The sequence below is a fragment of the Styela clava genome, chromosome 4, assembly GCF_964204865.1.
Source record: "Styela clava chromosome 4, kaStyClav1.hap1.2, whole genome shotgun sequence".
In the NCBI taxonomy this organism is placed as follows: domain Eukaryota; kingdom Metazoa; phylum Chordata; class Ascidiacea; order Stolidobranchia; family Styelidae; genus Styela; species Styela clava.
The window spans coordinates 14,638,112-14,666,053 of NC_135253.1; the positions used below are offsets into that span (position 1 = coordinate 14,638,112).

The following is a 27,942-nucleotide window of genomic DNA, read 5'->3' on the forward strand; positions in this document are numbered from 1 at the left end:
TAGTCAATTTCATTCCTATTTCAACAACACTCGATTTAATACACTAGGTGTCGCATTTCTATATTTTATTTTCAGTAACTTCTAACGTCCCTTGTCAAGAAAAGGCAGATAAAAAACAACAGATAATAATAAAATGATCTATTTACAAACAAATGTCCTAATCTTATGCGCAAATAAACACAAAAACAACAATAACAACAGGAAGTGACGTAATAAAACCGCTACAAATAAGTTTACTCATGAAATCGCAAAATTCCAAAAGAAAAATAACAACTGGTCGCTGAATAAATATGAAGATAGCAAAAAGGTAAAATAGAGGAAAAATGAATAAAATATTGACAGTTTCCTAATTTTTTTAGTTTAGGTTGCAGATACTGAATTTGTTACAAATAATAGTCAAGTTTTTTTTATTGATCAGGTGGTGCGTTTTATATAAAAATGACAATGAAAATTGTTGAAAATTTTAAAAATACTGAAAATTGGTAATAAACATATAATCAAACCATGGAATGCGTCCTAATTAATCTTTAAATACAATGCACTCTAAATGTAATACATCGATGATTACCTGAACTAAATTACAGCAAAATATGAATAAATTCTGCTGCTTTTCAGCAGTACAAAATATGAATTGGCATAGATTGCCATCTTGGCAGTGTATTTTCCATAAAAGGCAAGTATTTGAATATTTCGCTATTTTTTTTTTTTGAAAATTTTTTCGGGTTTTGTTAAAATTTAGAAGCATGATGGGTTCCATACCCTTAGCTTAGATGAGTGCTTAAGCGTTTTGTATTGTAGTTTTTATGCTGATTATAGTCCCGATGCAATCGGTGTTTAGCGTAGATTTACTCAGAAGTGCATGGTGTGTGCAATCGGCGCTGAGACTTGCACAGACAGTTAGCAAGCTATAGCAGACTTCTTCCTTTTAGATTTTGTTTCACTGTTCTTGTGTCGTCTCTTAAATAGTCTCCGAACTTCATTTGTAGTTAATTTTAGAGTCTGAAAATGAAATAAAATTCTTTAAGTATACTGTAGAATGTAGATATCATTTTACACAATGTTCAAAACAAGCAGTAATTTTTTGTCATTTTGTAGTAATTGTAATTATACCATTCCAAGCGTACTTTATAAAGCGAATTCCCTCTTATCCACTGGAATCATGTTTGTGTATGTTAGAATAAATAATGCGCCAAGTTAATATATACTTTGTATATATTGGTATTCAAATATAATGTACTTTAAAAAAATAAACAAAAGCTATGAAAGAATTACTGCAACTTGAAATTCGAATTCGAAAACTGTACTATGGAATTAGGGGTTGTTATTAAAATGTTTTTTGGAATTATTATTAATTTTTTTACTATTTAATTGAAGTAATTCAAATTGAGCATACTATTGAAATATTCATGTAAAATCCATGAATTTTTCATGTATTGTCAGTAATTGAAATAACGCTAAAATGCAGGGTAAACCTCACATATTTTATAAAATTCCCTGGAAGTGATCTTGTTTTATGGTTTGACCGAGTTTTAAGGGCAGACGATATAAAACAAAGGAGCATTGTTAAAAATTCGCCCGCCCGTGAGATGCTACATATTTGCGGGATTTTTGCAGTTTTTTTTTCTCATTATTTTAGCGCTGTTAAGAATTTTAATAAAGTTGTTTCTATGTTATTGTTTGTTGTGCATTTTTGATACTTTCATGCGTACGAAATTAAAATAATCAGTAATGAAACAAATCTTTGTTTTTAGTGTTCTGCAGTTGCATGTTTTCCTGTTGTGCAGTTAATTCATTAGAGCAGTAGCCCTAATTGTTTATTTATTTTCAACATCCAGTTTCGTAAACATTCTTTTTTCGAAAAAATTTTACAATCCGACATTACAACTAGAAATGATATATGAAGAAAATAAATTTAATTTTGTTATTAAATTATTTTTTTATTATTAATTCATTTATGTAAGAAAGTAATTGAAATATAACTTACCACTACATTTGTATTTCATATCGGAGTAGAAAACCATTTCTTGTGAAAATATAAACATTCCCATGCGACCTCCAGCATACGTTCTATCGATGATGCGACCGGAATCTGTTAGCAATTTCTTTCCATTGTACATCGTTACTCTGAAAAATATTTGAAATTCATGAATTTTTTATAAAAAAAATAAAAAAAATTATACAATTTTTTGTAAAGTGACTCTAAACCAACATACAAAAAATCCTTGGTGAGTTGTAACAAAAGTACAAGCCTTCTTACCTGATTTCTCCAGTTTCTGGGCGATGATTCAATGTCCACCTATACGCGGAATGATCTTGCCATCCTTGGTGCATGGAATCAGTCCAAAGAGTTCGTACCTAGAGCAAAAAATATTATCGTATATTAAAGCGAAAAATGTGTAAAAGATTGGAAATCAAGAAATAAAACAGGGGCTATCATTTTGTCCTTTCATTTGCTTATTTTCTTAAAACGTAAATTTTGAGTTGTATTTCGTTTGAACTCAACTACATCGCGACGTGGGGTCTTTCATCGCACATTCCGAATTATAATAATAAACACCATTGCGTTTGAATAATTTGGAATGTCAAAAAGGTGCGAAGTATAAATATGCGACATGGGCTAATAAGGTAAGTCTGGGAAAACTAAAGATATTTGCATAATAGTCATTGCCACCGATGATAGTATAACTACCAAGTATGATAACTATATACTGGTAGTCTATTTGTATATTTTTTGTAATTGTATATCTATAAAATATTTAACTTTCCCGGTAAATTAGTTTTTTGTTTACTAAAATATAGTTGTTGTTTATAAGCGGTCTTGCCATTATTTGTGCCTTCTCAGAGTGGTAATAAGTGCAAAAGTTGTAAACAGAATACGAAAATATGATTAAAAAAGCAAAAAAGATTCATTTTTGGCGAACGAGTTGATCCTAAAATAAAATCGCAGGACAAGGTAATGCCAATTATTTTTATTATTTTATTCGGCCCAAATTCAGAGAAACGACAATTTTTCGCGGTATGGGCGGAATCTGCTAGTTTATGCCGTCACGCTATGACTTTTAGTTACTTTACCTTTCTGGCCTATTACGCACGATTACCAACATGCGTCACAAGAGCGGATAAGGTTCATTGCGTTCGTGACAACGAAAAGCGAAACGACGTGACCCTGCGAAGACTGCTTCGCACAAGATAGAATAGACTAGCAAAATAGAAAACGACTTTATTCCTTGAAAACTACAGAAAACTACAGCAATCTTCTTAATTTATTAGAATTTAGCATGCTATCTTTGCAGTTGAATAAAAACAAATGAATTAAAAATTACCTGTCCGGGTGTATCTCCTGTATGCCACAAAGCATTTCTTAGATATTCTCCTGGACCTGTAGTCGACTCAACGACCTGTAAAAAAGTATATATAATGAATATGTGTTCAAATGACAGGTCCAGCTCTTTGCTCCGAAAAAGGATCCACGCGAGCAATTCCTCACATGTAAATAGCAAAAATATTAAACCTTTTTTAATCCTAGCCAAATCTGTGATATTCAATCATATAAAATTAGTCACGATCATCTATGGTGAATACGTGATTACGTTCACTAACATCGCATATATGACTTGAAAGATATTAATACCTTCAATTGCAGTCCAGCCTCGGCATTAGCTTGTCGTGGGTAAGCCCTCCAGTAACTTTGTGTCTTTTGCTTCCACATAAGAACGTAGAATCTGCTTGAGGATTGATAACCAAACACGAATCCTGCGTAATCGTCGTCATTTCCAGTGTTGACGTAAAACGTTCCCTCGAAATCGACTCCATTGAACATATCTTTGCCTGTTGTAATCATGAACCAAAATTTATATTTTGATTTTCGAACCATACATATTGGACCCACAATGGTGAACATGATTACACAAAAAATGATTTCGTAACTCTGCTGTTTAGATTTAGAAGGAACGAAAAGTAACTGGAGATTTATACTTTCCCAGAAAATGGCTATATTACTCCATCTATGGGATAACCTGCTATACGACAAAAAAAAAATTGGTGACCAGTTTATTACATACCTATAGCAAGCCCTGGATCACAGTTTTTAGTTTGGATAATTTCTTTTCCTTTGTTTCTGATCACCCAGTTGGGGTCAATTTGTGCTGTTCCTGTTGGGTCCAATTTGACCATATCGAAATGGGTGAAATCGGTTTTTGTGATCAATGCGTTATCCATGCATGCGTCCTAAAATTCAAATATATTAAATTTTTGTTTTTTGAATCAGACTTTTATGACGCCAGTATGACGTCATAATTGAACAGAACTTACCTCGAAATCTTTAATATTGTCGCCATCGAAGTCTTCTTCGCATACGTCACCACGTCCGTTGCCTGATAAAAATTAATATTCATATGATAAGTGATAAGAAACTTATTGTTAATTTTGCAAGTAAGAGAATTCAAATAAAAGGTTGGTCGTTATGATGAATATCTCCTTAAAAACTGTAATGAGTGATTTTGCATGATCTACAGTAGACTGGATTTTTATGCTCTAAATTGGCGCGGCGTTTTACAAAGCGCGCATTGCGCTTATAATGCCCAAATAAACTAATCTTCGAGGTGAATATAGAAAAGCCAATTTTACATACCGTCACTATCCTTCTGATCGGGGTTGTGGATGAGTCTACAATTGTCATCTTTGTCTAATATTCCATCATTATCGTCATCATTGTCACATTCATCGCCTGAAAATTGAATTTTTTTTTTCATTTAAACGATGTAAATTTGCGGTTGCAAATTATTTGCGATTGCGATTGCAAATTATCTGCTTCAACTGTGAATGCCAGAATACTTACCAATTCGATCTTTATCGTGGTCAGCTTGTCCACTGTTTGGGACAAATGGGCAGTTGTCAAGGTCATCTTGAACGCCATCCTTGTCCCTATCGAGATCTGTGTCGCAAGCATCACCAACGAGATCTGAATCGGCGTCGGATTGATCTTTGTTGATTACGTTAGGACAGTTGTCGCATGCGTCGCCGACTCCGTCTTTATCCGTGTCGCGTTGGTTCGGATTGTGAACATACGGACAATTGTCGTCACTGTTCAAAATTTCTGAATAATTGAAAAGAAGATATGATGAGACAAAGTGGTGACCATTAGTTAAAATATTTTTGTGAATAAAAAATGGTTAAACACAATAATAATAACTTAGGTCAAAAAGTACAAATCGCGTACCATCTCCGTCAATATCGGGGTCGCACTCATCACCAAGTCCGTCATTGTCGGTATCAATTTGTCCGGGGTTTCTCACGAAAGGACAATTGTCGCAAACGTCGCCGACTCTGTCTCTGTCTGAGTCGTGTTGTGTCGGGTTGTGAATAAGTGGGCAGTTATCCTGCAAATAATGAAGAGAATTTTGAAATGAAAATAATGCATATTTAGCTACAGACAATAAACTGTCGTGTAAAACTGTAATTTTTTACATTGCTCAGTCTAAACGGAAATGCATTAGTCTTTTAATTCTATTATAGTATATTACATACTAATACGTGGTTATTTAAAAAACTATAAGTGCATTTCTAACAGCTTTTTGTTTTGACGAAATCGCTAATATAAGGCTTAAACAGATTTAGATCAGACCTATACCTAGCGAATATAATGAGCCGCTGTTTGCCAATTTTGAAAATGATCTCGTCACCACAAGAATTTAACGCTCCATAGATCCATTTCGGATAATATAAGCCTTATAGTTGACTAATACTCAAAATTGAGGCAAATCTCGAAACAAAATATTTTTCGATATACGCTTCGCAATTCGCAAAATCGGATTTATTTGTGAGAGTTCAAATAAGATTTTAGTGCAAACTTCAAAATAGAAAGTTAAAAGGCCGAAAACGATGTACAAATTGTTCAATTTTTGGTCTAAAAATGTAAAGTGATTTTCAGTACACACTTATGTGTTTGCACTACGGACTTGATTTAGACCTGATATATTTTACCAGCTGTTTCCATCAATAGGATTATGGCTTAGATAAAAAAGAAAACGGAAATTCTAAAAGTAGTAAATTAGGTTGAACGCAAATTCACGTTACGCCGCATGAAGCACTTAAATCAGTTTCCAAAACATATCGTTTCAACCTAACGTGTATTCGAATTCACTTAATATTTGATTATATGAATTACATATAGATTCGTAACATTATGAACATCTCTTACCCTTTCATTAACAATGCCATCGTTGTCAGCATCTCTATCACAGGCGTCACCGAATTCATCTCCATCAGCATTTTCTTGTCCGCTGTTTGGTAAATTCAAGCAGTTGTCCCCTTTTAGAGTAATCTAAATATAAGAGGACAAGTTGTAAAGTTTTCAAACCACAATCAAACTCACAAATACATATAGGTATAGGAGAAAGAGGTTTGGTAATAAAGGACCTTTACTTACGTTTACACCATCTTTCATACAAGAAGAATCGACGTCGGGAATTCCGTCCAAATCTGCATCTTCGAGACACACAAATCCACGGCATTCCGGGAAGGATGAATAACCTGGATGACACTGAAAAATAGAAAACAAACGGTTTATCCTATAATGATCATTTAAATGGCCACTATTGATAATACCAATCTACTGAAAATGGTAAAAAACATTAACTTTTTGTACAACAGGGCCTTAAAGTTTTTTGTTGCTGCAATCGAATATCTATGTTTGCAAATTTGAACGCGAAAATAATTTTCATTTGCACGTATTGCGCATCTTTTGGTCAAAAAATATGTTAGATTCAAGAAATGCTCTTTGAGGGCAAGTTTGGCTGCTACATAACATAACACATAAGTAACACATGATTAAATTTACTTGCATGCTGTTTACATTGGAAGACAATAAAAATTCCTGCACGACTCAACTTTTTATTTTTTTAGTTTCAGGTTCTGCAAAGTCACGATAGAGGTTTCGAGTTCGGCGCGTAAACAACATTAATTGAAAACACGCACAGCGTTGGTCAACCGCGGACACTCCGTTTATGGTCAGACCCGATCCGAATTGATCGTAGTTTAGTCGCACTCTTGTTAAGATAATGCCTGTTTCCACAACAATACACTTCTAGCATTCGAAGAAATGAAATTCCAGAAATCGTTGAAGACCAAATTGAGCCATGCGGGGGGTGCGCACACCACAACCTGATACCCAGTTTCAAATGTTTCTACGGTGCAGAGGTTATATCTCGGCGGCGTGATACATTAAAAAAACCGATGATAGTGAAAATAAAAATAACTAAACAAATATCCTTTGTCTGGGTTTAAAATCTCAGAAAATAAATCCTTTTGTTATTGACAGTCTTTATACGTAATACCTAGATAAATCTGAAAAAACCACGCGCCAAGGATTTACGAAATCATATTGGGTTCCTGGTTCTGACACAACCGCATGATAAACATTTATATATTGCTATTGGAAACAAAAAGTAAAGAAAAATGATCGCGGATTGGGGTATATCTTAATTTATGTACACTCAATGATAACAGAATGTAATATGAAAGTATGTATTGTGTGTGAGACGAGTTTTATGACCCCAGGCGGTCGGGTATTAGTTTGTTTCTCCCTAATACGATTTTGACCTTGTCTTTGTCATTAATGTCATACTTTATGGGGCGTCAATTGCCTGATGCAAACATATTGTACTTTCCAACAAAGAAGGTTTTGTTAGTCACCAATGCCTTGCTATTTATTAGGACTACGTGTTTAAACTGTTACCGCGTTTTTGCTAGACTTGTCTGATAGACATCGAGGTTACGACTAAACCAGAGTACTGCCACTCAATTCTTTAATTAGCTTTCGTCCGTGACGAAACTGGGAGTGTCGAGGATATATTATTAAAGCGACGGCACGCGAAAACCCTTGAAAATCGCTTTTCAGGTCAAAGATTACCACGATATTTGATAGTCTGTTAAAACCACAAACGGCTATTTGGCTAGAACTTTCGGCGTTTAGAAAAAATTACTTAAGAGTCGTTCAATTTTAGTTGGCCTTAAATGGAGCGCTGGTAAATTCGATTATATTAGTCTAAAATTCCGAAAAATATCACGTTCGAAATTTATGAATGCTGACAAGCACGGCGCTCAAAATTTTATCCAGTAATAATTCTATATTAGGTTGTAATTTTTCTTTTTACAACAGTCATACACCTTGGAGAAAATTTTAATCCTCTTGTTATAATAATCGTGACTTGTCGCTAGGAATTAATAACATTCTTAACGTATGTTTGCAAACAATGAAATTCTTGAAATTCACTCAGCTGGGTATGCTTGTATAATTAGAATTAATCACTCTACAGAAAAAATTTTATAATTTTTTTGCATACCTTGCACATAAATGGTGGTGTGATGGTAGGATCCAAAAAGATACATTCAGCGTTTTCGGAACATGGATTTGTACCATCGGTACATGGGTTTGAAACTACGCATTCTTGTTTGTGAGCAATAGCATATTCAACACCGGTACCGGTTGGAATGTCACCTGTAAAAAGAAATGGATTCAATAAAATGAATGAATTCAGTAGGCAATGTCAAGCCAGAAAATGCCGCAACACACCTTTACAGCTGCCGTGTGTTTCAAATAAATTCCATTTTAAATTTAAATTTATTACATTCTTCCAGATTTCAAATGACAATTCAGATTGATACGAACATTATATACGATAATGTAAATAATAACAATCTTAATACAATACACATCATGTCGTATGAACAATATTTACCCACCTTTGTGTCCCATAGGGCACGGCATACAGGAATAACCACCCGGATAGTTTTGACATCTGTGTTTACCTTCATAATGGAAGCAGGCGTCGGGTACAAGCTTACACTGAAAAGATAATAAAATCGATGATAAAAGATGAGCGATTGTGGTTATTGTGAAATATTTCTAAAAAATTTATTGAAACATAGTTTTGGAATTTGCGTGAAGAAATATTCGTGATTTACCTGATTTTTGATAAGAATGGAATGGGTGATATCTACTACAAGAATTTTGTACAAAATAAGAAAAAAGGGGATTTTTTTTTTATCTTTTCAGACCTCCACTACAAGCAAGTCTCTGAACAATTACCATTTTAATCCAATGAGAAATTGTAAAATCGCAAAATTTGACATATTTTAAGTTTTCGAGTGCATGGGTTGTTAACTTATCAATACTGGTTTTAGTTCGTCTAATACAATTTTTTTTTTTCAAAAATCGCCAAATTTTACTTATTTTAATTTTATGAGTGCACGAGTTGTTTACTTGTCAATACTGGTTTTGGTAATACAATTGGGTTTAATACAACTTTGTTTTTACATTTTTTTTTATAAAAATTTTCCAAGTTTTACACACTTTAATTTTTCAAGTGGATAAGTTGTTGTCTTGTCAAAACCTTGTCAAAACTGACACGAGACATGTTTTTTTTCTAATTTTTGGTAAATCTAATCTAACACAAACTTTAATTAGTACATTTGTTTAGTCTGATAAAACGAGACACACAACATGTATACACGATATTATGGAGAATGATTAATAATTCGTTGAATCACGGATTGACATTTTTGAAAGAATTTGGTAGATTTTATCTTTGATGTGAAACTTGTGATTCAGCCAGTTCTCGGTAGATTGGTGACACCAAGTAATTTGTACTTAAAGGGTGAAAAATATGACAAGAATGTGAATTTATATTTTTTTATCTATTATATCGTCAAAAGTGTCAAATATGGTGAAAACCGAAAAAACATCTAAAATAATATGAAATGAAAAAAATACGATTTGACACGACCTGTTTGTTGTTCTGTTACTATGGTAATAATCATGTGATACGATTAAGAAAAAATTTATTCGTGCTGGTCTCAAATTCGATTTTAAATTAAAATATCATTTCGAAAATATATTTTGGGTTTAAGGCAAAGTATCGAATATTACTCTATTGCATATTGAATATTTAAACTTTTTTCGCGTTTTTTGTTTTGTCAAGTTTCTAACAATAAATATGACCCTAAACCTGATAAGACTTGTTGTGGTCAGCGCACCTTTTTCCAGTACAATCCGGAGGCAGCCTGATCCTATCATTGTGGGTTACTTTTCATGTACACCTGATTATATTTGGAGATTAGAAATACTGCGGGAAGTTGTTGTTCAGCCAAACCAATAAAGTTTGATGTTTATTAAACTTGATTGAATTATGGTCAACCATTCACGGGCCACAATAAATTTTTGACTGAATTTGTGTTGAAATCGCTGAGTTTATCAGTAACTTCCAAAAATACATTTTTTTTGTACATTGAAAATCGGAAACCGTCTTGAGTTTTGCCCCGAAGGACTCGCTGTGTAGAAGTTCGTTAGGTTAAATTTGAATATAAAAAATTTATCATTAAAATTTCAAGAACAAATTAGAAAAAGAGTTTAATTAATGTACCGGGTATGGTTTTAATGATAGCGTGGAAAACCTAGGTTCGGCAATTTGACAAAACGAAAAAGTCCTCTTTTTTCCTACTGTATAAAAAGAGCGATTTTATCGAGTTCTTAATGTAAATATTTTACCCAATTGAAGGGGGTATGCTTTTTATATTATCCTTTTTATGTCATTTATGACTTCCAGTTCAAATAATGGTTATATCACATTTTAGTTGAACTTGAAGAATTTTATCAAAATAGCTAACGAACTACATCGTAAAAAATTGGAAATATGTTTAATCCAATTTAAGAGAATTAGATGAAGGTAGGAATTCAATTCTGCTCTTCTGCTAAAGGGATTGGTTTGTGTATTCGTTATTTGTCGTCTAAGCACAAAATATCGGCACGATAATTGCTTTTAAACTTAAAGATTAGTTATACTCGGCAGCCTAATCCATGTTTATAATCCAATTTCCGAAGTATAATAATACTAATAAAAAGCCACTGTCTTCAAGTAGAGTGTTCTCTTAAAGATTCCAAATATTTTGATCCTAAGCAGCAGTTCAAGACCCCGCTTCCAACTTATTTCAGTAAATTTCAATGTATTTTTAAAGTTACTCGGTATAATTTCAAGATACGTATAGAGTTGGTACATATGCGTTATGTGTCAGCGCCAAATTGAATTACTATGAAATCAAATATATTTGCTTCAGTCTGAACAATTACGAATTAAAGCACCCCGCTTCCCTTTGTACTTGAAGTTAGTCACTCAACCGAGGCGCCCATAAATATAATCTAATTATTCAAAATATTTCGGGCGGTAATCTACCACGGAATGTATCCCCTTAAACACTATCATGCAACATTTAAAATAATGGCCTATATTGAGGTTGGTATGGTACGGTAGTCGAAAGGGGTGAAGTCATCATTTTAAGTGCAAATTTTTATTTTCAAGATTGGAAAAATCAAAAGAATACATTGTATATCTAGACTTTCACAGAGTCATAAAAACATGACTGACCTCGTCAATATCTTCGCACTGTCCGCCATCACCTTGCATTCCTTCCGGACAAGTTCCGCATTCGTATGAACCGTCATCATGAGGGGTACATGTCACTCCCGGGTAGCAAGGATTTCTCAGACAATTGTCTACAGAAAAAAGGATAAATTTCAATACCTTCCAGAAACGAAGAATTGAAAAAAAATGCTAATTTTAGCTAACTTACTAATAGGACAGGTCTTTTCGCTACAGCTTTCAATGTTTGTTTTGTCGCCAACACAATATTTTCCGCCGAATAGAGGAGCCGGATTGTTGCATTCGCGAGTTCTCTTCTTGAATCCTCCACCACAAGTGGCGCTGCATCGCGAAAATGGCGTGTATGGTCCCCACCCTCCGTCAACTAAAATTGATGAAAAAAAAATCAATTTTTGCGCTGCCAAGCATTACCGTGTAAATTTTATCCGTACGTTTGTAGACAACTGAAATTTTACTATTCTAGTGTTTTATTCTAAGTTTTTGAAATTGTAGCCAAACCGCGTGATGTTTTCTGTTCTTAGCCATTTGACACCAAAATTAACTTTCATAAACAACCACAGACAGTACTTCATGATGAATGTGTTTGCATAACCATTTTCAGAATTTAAGCATCAACACCCTTTGCCACAAAACAGCAAAGGAAATCTCAAGCAATAAATATATGACAAGTTGATCTATTTATAAAAAATCAGGGCTCCATCAAAATAAATTCTCATTTACATAACGTTGATGAAGTAAAATAAAAGCAATAGGAATGAAATACTTATTACTGTGATATATATTATAAATGGTTATCTTACTCGGACATGGATCGCCTTTACAATCTCTAACTTCACTTGAGTCTCCTTCGCAATATTCTCCGCCGTGTTCAGGTGCTGGATTATTGCACGATCGAACTCTTGTTTTTTGTCCTCGTCCACAACTTGCGGTACAGGGACCGTATTTGGACCATGGTGACCATTTACCATCTAAAAATATCTCGAATTTTTAGAAATTTGCAAATTAGAATAACTACTTACTTTGAGCTTAGTGAAGGAAAGGCACTTACGAATTGGGCATGGTTTGTCGTTGCATGTAACAGTGTCCGTTTCTTTGCCTGAACAGTATTTCCCGCCGTACATTGGTGCCGGATTATCACAAGTCCTTGTTCTTTCCTTAGTGCCTTCGCCACATGTTGCACTACAAAGTGAGTATGGGGAATATGGCCCCCATTCTCCATCAACTGTAATTAGAGAGGTGGAATTAGCGTGAATTAGAATAGAGTGAATTAAAATTGAAACAAAGAGCAGGTAAACAGACAAATATGTCTTTAAAAGATCATCTAGTATCAATTACGGATGAGTCAACTTCATTATCATGGTTAAGCATTCATCATTTGTCTCGAATTAGTTTGCGCATAGTTATATACTAAACACAAAACATTGAACCAGGTGTTCTTTGTTGTTGTGTTGAAGTTTTTATGTTATAGTCTGATCCGAGATTAGAAAAATGAACGATGTGAAACGCGAGATATCCATCTTACTGTGGCGTGATGCGTGAATCTTTCCAATTACTAGCGCCTGTGCAAACACACGAAGAATACTGGTAGCTAAACACCACTTAACATTTGAAATATTTTTCCAGTGACTGAACTGATTCGTCATTTATAAATTGGGCTATAAGGTATTATTTGCCATGTAATTGGTTGCCAAAGAAAAGCAATTCATCTTTTCTACTTACTTGGGCAATGTGGTTGGAAACAAACTTTGTTTTCCCTGCTTGCGCCTTCGCAATCTTTTCCACCGAGTTGAGGTGCCGGTGCGTTGCATTCTCTTATCCTTGTATTGACTCCCTCTCCGCACGAAACGCTGCATGGACCCCATGGAGACCAATAGGACCAACCACCATCAAGTTTGACTAAAAAAATATGAAAATATATAAATAAATAAAGAATAAAAAAATATGAATATTTGTATGTTAACTACAGACTACTCTTAATTAATCGAAATGAAAAATAATCTTTTTCTATATTGTCGGTGGAGTTCATATCTATCTTTATGGGAAATGTGTTAATCACCTTTTCTGTCGCAAGGCTCCAAAACACAATTTCTAGATTCTTTCGTTTTTAAGTCACAAGTGAAATGAACTTTATCACAAGCTCGTCCTCTCTGTTGTTGTCCAATTCCACATGTTACAGAACATGCTGTCCATTCTGACCATTGTGAGTAGCCAATTGCTTCGCCTGGAAAGGAATAAATTTTTTGTTGAAATTTGAGAAAATTTTACATAAAATTTGATTAAAGATTAAAAATATGATTAGTAAGATTAAAACCGGGAATCTACTCAAACCATGAACAGTTAGTATACATTTATTTTTCATTTTTAAAGTAAATTTCATAGTTAGAAGTTCTGTTCAATATAATCTACTTTCTTCAACGCCATATTACAGTGAGTCAGCCGCCATACCGGCACCATTTTCAACTTTCGTAATATTAACCATTTCAGAAGCTTAACCGGTTCATTTGATCTCAAAAATATAATATCAGCAAGTTTGTATTTGGTGGATATAATTAAGTGTTTCTTTTTGTTCTATTTTATGTAAGGTCAGCGCGGTTCACAAGCGTAGCAATACACTTCAACCGTATTTGAAATGTACCGAAAACCAAATTTCAAAAATGCAAGAAAATTTGATATTTCTAAGAACGAATACGTATTTTGTTTCGTAACAAAATAGCTCAAAGTTAATTTTCCATTAATACAAATAAATACAATTATGACGTAATAAACCCACGGTTTGATTCACGTATAAGGGTACCTCTTGTCATGGCTGATTAATTGCAAAGTTTAAAGTCAAAGAATACGAATCAAATAATGTGACATTTTAGCTTTTGAAGCCGTTATGTTAAATACCTTTCTCGTGATTATGATAAACCTCAACTATCAAATTCCTAATTCCAAGAAATGTAAAGTATTTATTATTTGCGAAATACTATATGATGTTGAAAAACGGTTGCTTAATTGTGGGTATACTATTCCGGAAAACGTGCCGTCTGTTTGGTACAAAACGTCGATTCAAATTAAACAAATTGAGTAAAAACTCGAAATATCTGTTTATCGTCTATATATATGTTGAATTTCAGATAAAATATTATAATAAGAGCATTGTAGAATCTGGTCTTTTGGCGCCGAAAAGATTCTGTCATACACCAAAGTGGTTATTCAAAATATTTGGAAAAAATTATATAAATTACACTTAGCATTCATTATCCCAAAATTGGACGAAATTTCAAACTAAAAATAATAAACAAATGATTTTCTTTTGTGCGTAATAAAGAACATTCCACCGCAAATTGTATATAATTGTTGCTATGTACAACATGTTATAACAAATCTCCACACTGAGGGAATGAGTAATCTAACTGAACTTAAGAGTGTGGGTGGTTATGACTCACGATAGAAAAATTTTCTGATAAATATGAGATGTTGAAATTTGGTTAAATGGCTCCAGGAATGCCATTTTTACCCCAAAATCGGTTTATTTGTGGTCAGGTATGATATTATTTAAATAAATTAGAATAATTTGCTAAATTGTTGAAAAAAGAAGATTTTTCGAATCGTGTCTTATGTGTCTTATGTCTTATGTAGAAAACGATTATATTCCTTTTTAAGTCAGTTTGATGTTATGTATGCATTTGACCCACAGCGAACTGAAAGGCACCATTAGGTCGGATTATAAGGCTCTGTCTTATTTGTTTAGTATATTCATGGAGTTGAAATTTCAAAGACGATTCGTTATATTATGACGTTTTTTATTATTATTTTTGTTACCAACTATTTTGGTGAAAATACAACAATTGGATTCATTTTTGTGATGGTAACAGTTTAAAAATGAGGTAATATAGTATAGAGACAAAATAAAAGTTTAAAAATTGTATAGAAAAAGTTACATCTTAAGCGTTATAAACTCAATTTTCCGACGTACCAAATGCCTATTATCGTTAAATTTTGAATTTTATATAAATGAATATAGAAACAAAATACCGCGCTCTTAATGTAAGATAACGATAGCACTTCTTTTATCATTCCAACTCTTCGTCTATGAGCTTTTGTGGGATTTTACAACGCACGGTAGGTAGCAATTTTCCTCTATATTCGGAAACGCACAAACTCCCTTTCTGTATAACTACAAGACAACTCTGCAGTCTTTATGCGGTTTTTTGAATAAGATAGCGTGCGTATTATGTCACCGAACGCACGTCACTGCCATAATTATCTGGATTTTCGTGCCGGTATATATTTTTACAAGCCAGAATATATTTAATCTAAAATGAGGTGTCAAAAAGTACGTAATTGTCCCCAACTATTGCCGCAATTAGAAAGATTATACAAGGTGAAAATACGATCAGGTGTGCGTTTTTTAATCTTTAAGAATGTAACATTTTCTTCTCCAGATAGACTCAAAGCGCGTTGTAAGCGCGATTTGTATAAACTATACTTTTTGACGACACAAAGTCGTAACTTACGTCACAGTGCATATTTTCAACAACTTTCCGCGTATTTATTTTTGATAAAATCATTTACATGCAAATTTATGGTGTCGTATTCAGAACCTAGTTGCACAGTTTCTGTCGTTTTATTTGAAGTGAATTTATTTATAAGATTAGGAATGCGAAAAAATAGATACTGCTTTGTTAATGGCGCTTTAAGTTTCAATTTGCATAGTTCAGCAAAACGTGACATGTTATGTAAAAATACATAAATATCAAAATATCTTTTTACACAAAAATCGCAGGCAAGTTTAAATTCTCTTTTGTGACGGGAGAACGTGTCTAGGAAAGCACTGGTAAACATTGAACAAATAGAAAGTATGTCAGCAAGGATAACAAGGTAATTTCACATACTTCACATTGCTAAGACACGAAAATAACTTTTTATCGGCGTAATTGATAAAATTTGTATCGATAATGCGAGGGATTGGCACGTAATAACCACAATGCAATTTTATCTTTCATAATTTAAATTTTACAAAATGCCCGGCGCTAACATTCCAACAATCTAATTTCTTAGAAACATTTGAAATTGCTTACAGATTTGAAACTTAAAATTTCATTTATATTGAAATATTACGGTATTTACCATAATTTATTAGTTATATAAATGTAATTTTCAGTTAAACACATACCTTCATAGGGACATGAGGGATATGATTTGCTGTAAAAGCAAATGGCTTATAAACTAAAGCAACATCAGATAAGACCCGAAAGCGTGAGAAAAGACAATAACGTGTTTTGCCAGGATTTCTCTCCGACGAAAATAAAATATCAACAAATAAAGTTTAAATATATTGTATGAAATGCATTTGCGCGGTGGGAAATTTGTAAACCGCGCGATATTGGAACGTCTCGGAGGGGAAAAACAACAAAAACACAAGTAGTTAGATCAAGGGTATAGTAGCGGTATATGATCATCCATCTTCTAGTAAAAGGTTTATGTTTTTTCGTGATTGTATTTTTGTGGGTCAAAAACTTTTTCATAAGACCGCTACAAGGTTAAAAGATTTTAGACAAATTAATGGAACATTTATCAGACTCGATAATAACTAAATATCTAATGCTAATAGCAAGACTATCTTAACGCTTCAAAAGAATCTTTAATGGAATAAAAGTTAATCACAAAGAGTTTCCGGTTCTGGTTGAAAGGTCAGACAGGTGATTTTCATTGCGAGATAAACATCAGTTCGTTGGACACAACCAATTATCTTGTTTTTATAGCATTGGCATTCTTTCGTGTTGTATTTAAAAAAGGGAATTTCATCTCGATGTCTGTTGTAAAGGAAGTATTACCCTCTAATGGGGCTCGTATTACCAAACCCCCACGTCTACAAATTGTCGCATGCACTGTCACTTGTGATTTGATTCACCCCAAACGGGATGCACACCTGACATGGACACCCATCATCAAAACGCCCCGGCTTTCAACACAATCTCCCAAAATAGAGGTATATTCCCATCAAACACTTGAAATATGACCCGTTTTCACCCATTAGGAATTTTCAATTGGGCGATTCGAATCGCACTTTAGGAATTGCATAGGATCAATTGCAAATGCCACACGCCGCCAATAACATCCGGATTTTTATGGTAAAGATAAAATGGTAGGATTCTATTTACATCCTTGCCCGCAAAACACCTGCACGACAACTTGAAAAATTCAGAGGAATCCATTTCGATTACCACAAAAACAAAATAAATCCTTACTTGCACATTCTGGGCAGCATTGGCCTTCGACTTCAACAACATCGATGCAAGGAAGGGCGTTGCATTTTTCAACTACGCACGTCACTTTGCCAGCCTATAAATATACATAAAAGTTCGGAATTGAAACATCATATTTTGGATGCAAAACATCAAGATTTGTAAACTGGAAATTTGCGTTTAGACGTTGTTTCATGATCAAGGCAATTAGTTTTTTTTATCATATGTAGAATGAAGGGAAAGTATACTCACAGTGCAGTTACAGACTTGGCAATCATCTCTTTTCCATTGTTCGCCATCATCGTATCGGACTGTGTCATCCCAGCATGATTTGCGTGGAAAATCCATGACCTCGACTGGCTTTCCTTCCTACAAAACGGAAAATTTCAGTTTACAAAACGCGCCAAAGAAAAATGACTAAAGGTATATAATACAGCACATTAATAACACTTACATAGTAATCAGATGGAGGTCTCACACTCGCCAATTTTCGAATATCGTCGCACGATAGATCGCAGACCATATTATTGCTAGATTTTGAATCTGTATCCGATAGAAGGCTGACTGAACTAGATTTTGGTTGAACTCCTGGAGCACCAATATCTTCAAAAGTATCTGAAAAATTTTCAAAATAATTGCTGTTTATCAAACAAATTTTGTGAAATTTCAAAACTCATGTATGTAAGGTGGTTGATAGTAAGCCATGTAGTACCAAACCTCATTTGCTGGAAGGTTCCATCACAAGATATTTATCTTACAACCAACCACAACCACGGGGTAGTATGAACATGGTATCAAATTCATTAATTTAGCTTAAATAAAATTCCTCTAAACTTCGTGCACAAAGAAAAAACGTCCTAGTGAAGAACTTGAACCCGGTACCATGTTTGCGTGGGGAATATAAGAGATATCGTTCGGAGAAAATAATTCCAATACCGATTAAATTTCGACCGCATCCTTTTCTGTTCATTGTCGACTGGATAAACCTTGATAGGGTCGGTTTAACATCAACGGAAGTTGTTATATCTCATGGCAGCCGCAGCTTTGAGTAAAGGAACAGTTCATGAAAGAACATGCAAAAACATAGTCTATAACGCGAAATCTTTCAACAATCAGTCATATGGTTTACCTAAGGAATTTGTACCCTTGCCTGAACTGCCATTATAAACGGTGACACTTATGGTGAATAAATTTTTTTTTCACAACCTAACAGTATAGATTACGGGAATGGTGGGGGGGGGGGGGGGGGGGTATAAACGAAACGAATAACATTATTGTCAACGCACACCATCTCGAGAGTTTTTTTTAACGCCCTATTAGTCTTCTGTAGCGTAATTTTACCACGTACATAATGCCTTTCTCTTTGTTTTCTTTGAGTGGTTTTAAATGGGCCTCAAGTGGGAGTGTAATGGGCAGGGTTGTGGCTACTGTATTTAACAATATAAGTATTGCGTCTTTATAACCAACCAAGCAAATACGAAGCTTTGAGACAATTGCCTCGTGGTATGGAATGTACGGAATTTTACTCCGTAGGGTTACTTACAACTTACAAGTAAATAAAAACACGTTGTCGCAATAAGCAATGAATTTTTCAAAATCGTGGGGTAGCGTTATAATATCAATACCGGAGACTACTTCCAAAAAGGGTAAGGTACTTGTGAATAAAATGTGTGAAAGTAAATCTTGTGATAAAATACATCTCGTGGTCAAATTTATCATTCACTTCAGTTGAGCAACGCAATAAAGAACACTTAGCGACGACACAAGAGAAAAATAAACATTTTCGAGACTATAATCCAACACAAGCTTTTCCAAACAAAGGGAGGCTGTCGTGTTTTTGACGGTGTGCAAACATTTAAAAAAAGAAAACTGATCCAGTCTTTATTTTAGGTAGTGGAGAGAACAATGACCAATGCTTGTCTTGGGGAGAATTAATTGTGCTTATAAAAATGTAGATCGGGTCAGAAGATAAAATCCGGAAGTATCAGTGAGAAGAGGGTGGAAGTAAATATTTTAGCCGACTAAGTAGGTCTGACAGACGAACAAAGATTCGATTTTGTTAGAATTAAAGTGGCTAAGATACTCCTAAAATAAAATAAAAGTGTTGGAGTAAAGGACATGGTTGAAGTACGGCTATTTGAACGGTATTGTTCGGCTGAAGTATTGTGACGTCATACGGCACTTTAAGTCATTCAAATGAACCCACTATTGTGACGTCACGTTTTCATATTTTGAAACAAGTGCAATAATATTTTGCGAAGAAAGAGTTTACTAAGAAATTCATTTTATGAACATACTAAATTTGTTTATTGTCTCCAGGCTGTTTGACATGGTTTTTACGCCAGACATTAAAAATAGATAACACCAAATTTCATATTAAAAAATGACAAAATCCTCGTAAATCGAAATTCAAATTCAAAACCTTTATATGGTCCATACGTAATACGCACTTGTAACCAATATATATATATTTCCCAAGCTTGAAATATAATCACCACTTTTTTAGTTATTAAGGGTGATGACCTCATGTAAAATACACCACAAAGAAGATAATCATGATGTATCGACGATACGGGTATCGGGTGGCAAATTCCGGAGATTATTATTTAACATCTAATACACGTTTGTAATATCAATACGACATTGTTCAAATATGATACCTCTGTTTACTAAATATCATAAATGATGCAGAAGAAATCGACGAGGTATTCCACTTATTTCGATTTTATTGAGTACCGTATTTTATTGTTTACCGTTCGCTGTACAAATCATATTATGGGAATATCAAAGAGATTGTCATATTGGTATTTTATAAAAATATAATTGAAATCAAAAATCAAATATTTTGAAAGTCACAATCAGCTCTTAGTTATACTAGCAAATAGGTCTTGAAAATACATAGAAAGGCTACCGTTAGCAATTAGAGCTTCTTACCTCGGGATAATTTTGTGTGTTCGTCCCTCGTACATCTTGTCTCTTGGGCGAGAACTTCAGCTACAGTTGCACCGACGTAGAATCGTATTCTTGCCAGCGAACCCTGTCGAAGTTAATATTTCAATAATAACGTTATTCTTTTAATTTTGACTTACGCTTCCCAATAAATAAGGAACCCATTACGAATTTCTGTCGTCGGAATTCTAACCATATTCTAAGATAATTTAATGTTGTTGTCCAGAAATAGTATTGGACTGTATATGAGCAATGCATGAAGCACGAAAAAACGGATATCAGGTATGTTTCACGTTTCGTAAACAAGTGGATATTAGTGTCAAAACTGTTTACGAGGTCTTCAGCCTAATATAGGGTTATACAACTAAAACAAGCATTTTATCTTAATATACATATATGTAAATACATGTACGTGACAACATGCATATTTTAGTATCATTTAGCAAGCCCTACATGGCCCCTACATCCATTTTGATTGAAACACCCTGTGTCCTTTAAAAACCCGTTTCTTCAAACCGATAAAACAAACTCTCAGGGCGATAACAACGCGATGTAAATATCCCATGCACAGTAACGGTTTGCGTTTAACTATGCGCTGTTTATCTGCTTCACATAACTTTGATATGTGTTGATTTAAACATAAGTGTATTCAGTATGTTTGCTAATTAAGATACACGGGGATTATTAGTGTATTTCGTAAATTAGCCGAACGGATGTATTCTATTGGGAAACCGAGATATAGACCGTACGTGCATATTCAGACAGCGCCATTTTCGATAGTACATTGAGCAAATTGATTTGGAAAAGTTGCGACCGAAAGCACGATTATATATACGGTAAATGAATGAAAGCTATTTCAGTTCAGATCATATTTCCAACCGGTAGTTGGCCATGTAGTAGATCTAATATCCGACACTTTTTTTTCATTTATTTTGGTAATGAAAAAATTGTTCTATTCATATACCACGACGATACAAAAGCGTGAAACCCCGTTTGACGTACTTCCCAACTCGTTACTTTTCCGGATTATATACTTTCCCCATTCATAATTCGATAGTATTAATAAACTCAGGCCGGTATTTTCTTGTTTTTTTTTCATCACAACTGTCGTGACATGCCAATAAGTTAATTTTAGTTTGACATCCCACTCAATTCTTTTTATTATCAAAATTCAATTGAATTTGGCTTGCTAAAACGAGTAAAAGGTACCCGTATTTCGATGTAATATAATTTACTCAATAAGGAGTTTGGTACACGGTAGTTTAAATTACATTTAAAAGACGATAAATGAATGACATTTCAACACCTTTCGATTGATCGTGAATGTGTTTTTAACGTTGAATGGTGTTGATAGTGAACATTTCTTGAATAAGCAAATTTTGCACCATTCTATATACATTCAACTGATCGTGACATGGCTCACAGATCGGGTTTTAGCATAAATTGCGTGAAATTCGAATCTATCATAATTGAACCAAGCCGAGATAAGTTCATTGCTTTTATTTTATCCATTTTTGTATCTTCGCAATGGCTACAAATTAATGTATCGCCGGAATTGTTGGCGACAAAATTTGCGGACCTTACGTACCACATTATTTTTACGTACTGCTACCAACAAAACAAGTCAATTTCAGTGTACATAGTGGTTTAATTCTAAAATCAAATTAAACAAAAAATCTTACCCTAAAACTCTTTGCTTTCTTGAACCCCGTTGCCAGATGGAGAGCGTTCTTATTCACATCGAACATCGGGATAAGTGTGTCGTTGTGACTGAATTGGCCGACGTAGTCACAGTTGTGATAAAGTGTCATCTTTGTGGTTGTGACCCAGAGTGAAAAATTTGTCCACGCTCCTTCTTGTTGCAAGTCCCCTGTTTCGAACGCGTGTACGAATTTTTTGTTTTGCGAAAAGCCGAACACTGAGAGATGACCTTTGACAGGATCGGTGACAATTTCCAGAAAGTCTCCACTGGTGTCAATTTCGTCCTTGGGTGTGACAGAAAGCAGTGTACCTTTCTTGGTAAAGTCGTTTCGTAATGACATCAGCAATACAAATTCCTGATTTTGTGAGATGTCTTCGGCGAGTGATCGAAATTGAGAATCCACAGCGGTCAAGTCTAGGGTTGTTGTTGGCCGCCTGAATCTGTAAGCTGGTAGAAAATTGTTGTAGCTGTCTGTTTGTCTGACGTATTTACTTATGCCATGTTCCCTCATTTTGCTCAAAAAGTTTGTCATTGTAAAAACATCATGTACTTTGTCGCCCAGTTCGGCAGCTATAAAAAATATTTAAAATAGACGATTAATGTCAGTCTAATGCTAGTCCTAGATTTGACGGTAATGGTGACTTTTTCATAAGTCAGAAAATTATCCGACAAAGCGACATTCTATTATTTCATAGTCAGAGCAGTTTTTCGAACGACGCTAATAACGCATCATATTTTTATATATTTTTGTTACATTTTGAGCGTGTGAATTGCTTTATTAAACTTTCCGTTTATGCGCCCTTTTCAAATATCAGCGAACTCTAAACTTGAGCTGAGAAACTCGTTCAAACGGATCTATGAGACAACCCTAAGTTGTCATTATCGCTCCATAACCCAAATCCTATAATCCTAGTTTAATACCACATAGATCAGATAGATCAACGCCGTCGAATGTAGATTTAAAGTAATACAGATGACATTCCGTGTCCAAAATTCTCAGCGACTTTTGGTTGTTTATTTGTTTTGCCAAATAGGCGTAAGGAAAAGCTGAAGCGCGCGGTCGGCCGAAAACTTAAAATACGAGCGTAACCAGGCGCCATGCGGTTAAAATATGGATTACCAATTCGCAGGAATTGATACTTTGACATTGGTATGTTAAAGCTGTCAACAATGAGATGTCACTTCGCTTTAGTTCGTTTTATGTTTCATAACATATTTCAGCAGTGAAAAAAAATATTTCGTCTTTCAAGAATACCAGTTTTGTCACAAAGCGCCCCTTTCCCGGCATATTCGTACCTGCCGTTTACTTCTATTAGGTCACAAAAATTATAGGGCAGAAATTTCGCAGACCATACTCTGCGGCATTCGCACGTTTGTTTCGAGCTTCAACATTTCCATAATTTGTCACGTCCACGTCTAACCTAGACGAAGCGACTTTTGGCAACAAATAAGTTCTTTCCATTCAACTTAAAATTGGCTCAAAAAAGCGGAGGTCGGTCGGTGGTTTCTGAATTAATAGGCGCCAAAACTTTTGTCATGATACTCGTTTTTCAGGCTATCATTTCCAATTCACGGGACACGGCACATTAAAACGGTAACTATTTTTTTAACATGACTAGTATTAGAGATTTGTACTCATCTATATTTACAGTCCCCACATTATATTACAAAATTTTACCTCGAAAAAAATTATCCCTAGAATTTCTAAGAATGCAATTATATTAAGTTTAATTGTCTATTGATGGATGTACCACAAATCGTGCAATTGTATCCATAAACTAATAAATGTATTCTACAAGTGAATTTTGATACTCATAACACAATATCAAAAGTTATAAATATTAAAATATGAAATGTGATACAATCATGACGCAGAACGAATAGCTAACAAACAACATTTGTCCCGAGACATATTTGCGGACGGCTTTGATCCGTCGTTAGAATACACAGACCCGTTACTTTGTGTAACGACAACAGTTACAGTCAACTTGGTACAGTGTTTAACATCTGGCGGTATATTCATATAATTTCGTAACGCCAATTGTAGTAAAAATAACCGGCAGTATTACCTAGTATGAAAACTCATTGCCGAGCTTCAAGCCTCAAATTTGCCATAGAACGAAACTAAAATCACTAACGTTACAACCCCGTATTTACTCGCGAAAACGACAGACGGCTCAATAAAATTTGTTTTATGGCTTTAAACACATCAGTGCCACTTATCTTAGAATTCACTATATTGGACTAGCCCTACATGTCGAATCGGTCGGGGTAGTAAGGCTTTTTATCGTGGAAATAGGCAACCGGAAAACGTAAACAACGTTAGTGTACTTTCGTCCGCCCAATCTAAACCTAATTCAGAAGATATTTAGAAGCCCAATGTGTTTTCATCAAATATTCAAAGAACTTGATTTTGTAAGAAAAGCTTACCTGCAGCTGTACACGCCAACGCCGCTAGTAAAACCTGTAGAATCTTCATTTTATTAGGCAACTAATATTGTTTGCTTCTTGATCGTATCTCCGACTAAGAAAATTTTCAAAGTTTGGCTGACGAAGGATGCTTGTCCCAGTAGTGGCGAATTACACGACCGGCAAACGTATATAAATGATTTTCCGTTGTTGAACGTTATAATTAACGAACTAACTAGCTGTACGAAAAAAAAGAAATTTATTAGTCATCAAGTTACTTGCTCATATAATATCTATACAGTTTTTCTATCACAGGTGTCACATGACCGCGAAACTTCCATTAGTTTGTGCTAAAAGCATATAGTGCTTTGCGCGTTTCCTTGCTGCCGTATTTGCATATATAAGCTAATATCCATATGAGAACTCGCAAGTACGAACAAAACAGTTCCCTAATTGCCAAAATTGACTCATTACGATTTTACACGTTTAGGAACAGACTCAGGTGAAAATGGTGATTCGCGCACGACCGATAATGAAAGAAATCAACCTATTTGCTTACGCTCGTTGGATAAAGCCCTTATAGCTAAACACGCAACACAACAAATGTATTTGTACTTCGAAATTGTGATAATAGACTTCAGACCTTGTCCTATTGACATTGGTGTTGCTCTGACAGTCTGAAGAGAAATGGCGATTACTCAAGCGAGTCTGCTATCCTCAGCCGACGCTCGAAGCGAACTATTGTGTCGGCGATAACGTAATTTCTCTCCTTATATACACGCTGAATCTTGAAAGGTATTTTGCTTTGAGACCTTGCGGCTCAAGAATTTTAACAAAACTTGATGAGTAAATTTCCCTTTTTCCATTTTTTCTCCATAAAACACGTTGCCGACTGAAGAAGGATATCACGATATGCTAAATTGACTTGAAAATAGGGTTTTCTTTTTTCAGCACCGGAAATCGTTTAATAGTTTGCATTAAGGTAGTCTACTTGAACATTATTTTCATGGAGCATGGCATAACTAAACCTTTACAATTTTATTATTACTGAAGAAGTTAAATATGTTAAAACTATAAATATGGAATATGTTACTAATCATTTAGGAAAAATATCAACAACTAATATTACCATCAAATTGTGAAAAACATTGATTGTAACTTGATGTAAGGTGGACATAATTTTCACACCATCAAAATTTCGAGTTACGTGATCACTGTTCCACACTAATTAATATTACATATAAATTCATTCTTAGAACATCTTGAATACGAATAGCATTCTAAAGTGCGACTGAAGAGAATTTCCATACTCTAGTTTATTGATGCAGACAGATGAAAAGTATTTGCAATTATCCTTCCCGCATTAGAAAATTCTGGAAACATGTCGAGATACATTTTCTCTTTAGGCGTATCTAGCATGCAATCTTTTCTTCGAGTCTCCAGTATAAAACTTTTGCGTGGCGCAGTTAATGTGAGAGATCTTTCTTGTTTGCGTCGTTGTTGTTTGTTTGCGTCATTTTTGTGGATGGCACAATACTGTATTTGTCTGTATATTAGTGAAGGCGATGCTAATAAAATACTACTAATGAAGCTTTGTCAATTTACGCTCCTAACTACGTACTACGTACATAATAATTAAAACAAAAACATGTTCGTAAATTATTTGAAAACTTATCGCCGGCACCACAATTAAAAAACTCTGAAGTAGAATCCTATAAACGTTGATTAGGAGACCTAACAAAATTGTCAGTATTTTTTAAAATGGTTGTAGGTCTAAAGATGCGGCTAATATGGGTGACTGTCACTTTAAATACTTAGTCAGAACTTAGACATTTCCTTGCACGGATCAGCGGTATATCTACGCTATTGAGGGCGTGCAACATCTATCAATCGGTTAATGATTCATCCAGGAGAATGATTCACTACTGACTTTTATCGTAGCCTTATCTAACTTTGGTGAAACAGAATCCAAATAATGCAGTAATACTCTAAACCGCAACCTAGCGCGGATCCAAAAGATTCTGAATTTTTTTTTTTTAAATTGCCCTTACAAGAGGGTTGGTCATTTAAAAAAAGCATTAACGTGACGGCCCGGATACACCCACATTGGTGGTTTCCTTGGAAGTTATATTTCGTACTCGGAGTGTTAATCACAAGTTTATGTTTTTGCATTCATTGGTGTAATATTTCAACATGTAGCAATTACTAGGAATACAATTTTTCACATTTTAAACTAAAAGAATTAAACATAAGAAGAATTTTTTATTTTGTTCTGTATTATACTGTAAGTGATACTAAGAATTGTGAATGCCTCAAACACGCTTAAAAACAATTCGTTCTTTATCAACGTCACAGCCAATCATATAGAATTATATTTGTGGCTTTAGAGTAACAGTAATTAGGAAAGGTTTTCATATTTCAAACTCCTTGTGTGTCTTTGGACTTAACAACACAAAATTTTGCAACAAATGTGTGGTAGAGTAGATGTTATCAGAAGGTGACGCTAAATATTTATTCGGGTATGGATTCGTGGAATTGAAAAATATATCGATGTCACTTATTTGAAATTGGTATTGTAAATTGGTAATTAATTAATAATTATCAATCGCGAAGATGGCATTGTAAAAATTAATATGTAAACACACATTAACAGATTCAAAAATTAAAATTTTTATTCGGGCAAAATCTTATTTTTCTGCAAAACATTAAAAAGCTTGTTGTTGACTGAGAAACCTAATATGAAAAATGGATTTATTATCGTAGAAGATATAAATATATTATAAAGCGGATACACTATCACGTGGAGAAAAATGAAATCAATTTATATTAATCTTTCAGTATAGTTTGGTATGTGTTGGTATTCTTCTTAGCATTCCATTTTGCCAAATGCTCGAAATTTCCGGGAAACAGTATATTATGAAGCCTTTAAAGTGGAAAATACTCACTTTAACGCATGTCTATCGCATCAGAGAAATATTGCTTGTTTATGTACGTCGCTTGTCTGCGGATAATCCCTGAAGCAATTTACGCAAAAACTGTTCGTGCGTCAACAAAAATTGGGTTACATCCAAGTACACGCCAAATGTGTTTGCTACGTCGAATAATTTGTGACGTAGAAGCACGTCATAAAGAATGTGCAAGGTTTCTTTGACAACGAGAAAAAAAAACAGTGATGCATTGTTTTTATCAATACATCGCTTTGTTGCTACAGCAA

At 34.3% G+C, this 27,942-nt stretch overlaps 1 protein-coding gene across 1 annotated transcript; it reads right to left on the bottom strand.

Moving 5' to 3' along the window:
- Positions 1–50: 50 nt before the first annotated feature.
- LOC120326371 (thrombospondin-1-like) lies at positions 51–24,967 on the bottom strand. Its single transcript, XM_039392642.2, has 26 exons — positions 24,750–24,967; positions 22,300–22,889; positions 20,603–20,705; positions 18,123–18,283; positions 17,921–18,037; positions 17,672–17,765; positions 13,492–13,656; positions 13,155–13,331; positions 12,484–12,657; positions 12,236–12,403; positions 11,626–11,799; positions 11,421–11,548; positions 8,743–8,845; positions 8,343–8,497; positions 6,428–6,541; positions 6,200–6,322; positions 5,219–5,378; positions 4,838–5,095; positions 4,631–4,726; positions 4,312–4,373; positions 4,062–4,227; positions 3,632–3,828; positions 3,324–3,398; positions 2,258–2,355; positions 1,985–2,124; positions 51–999 (listed from the first exon to the last, which is right to left on the bottom strand). The coding sequence occupies exons 1-26, from the start codon at positions 24,796–24,798 to the stop codon at positions 977–979; spliced, it is 3,870 nt and encodes a 1,289-aa protein (XP_039248576.2). The 5' UTR covers positions 24,799–24,967; the 3' UTR covers positions 51–976.
- Between the last annotated feature and the right edge of the window lie 2,975 nt (positions 24,968–27,942).

Coding starts and splice junctions, on each gene's coding strand:
- LOC120326371 (XM_039392642.2), bottom strand. CDS start 24,798: ATGAAGATTCTACAGGTTTTACTAGCGGCGTTGGCGTGTACAGCTGCA. Junction 18,038..18,122: donor GACCTCCATCTGATTACTAT/GTAAGTGTTATT, acceptor TCCGTTTTGTAG/GAAGGAAAGCCAGTCGAGGT. Junction 11,800..12,235: donor TAAAGGCGATCCATGTCCGA/GTAAGATAACCA, acceptor CATCAATTTTAG/TTGACGGAGGGTGGGGACCA.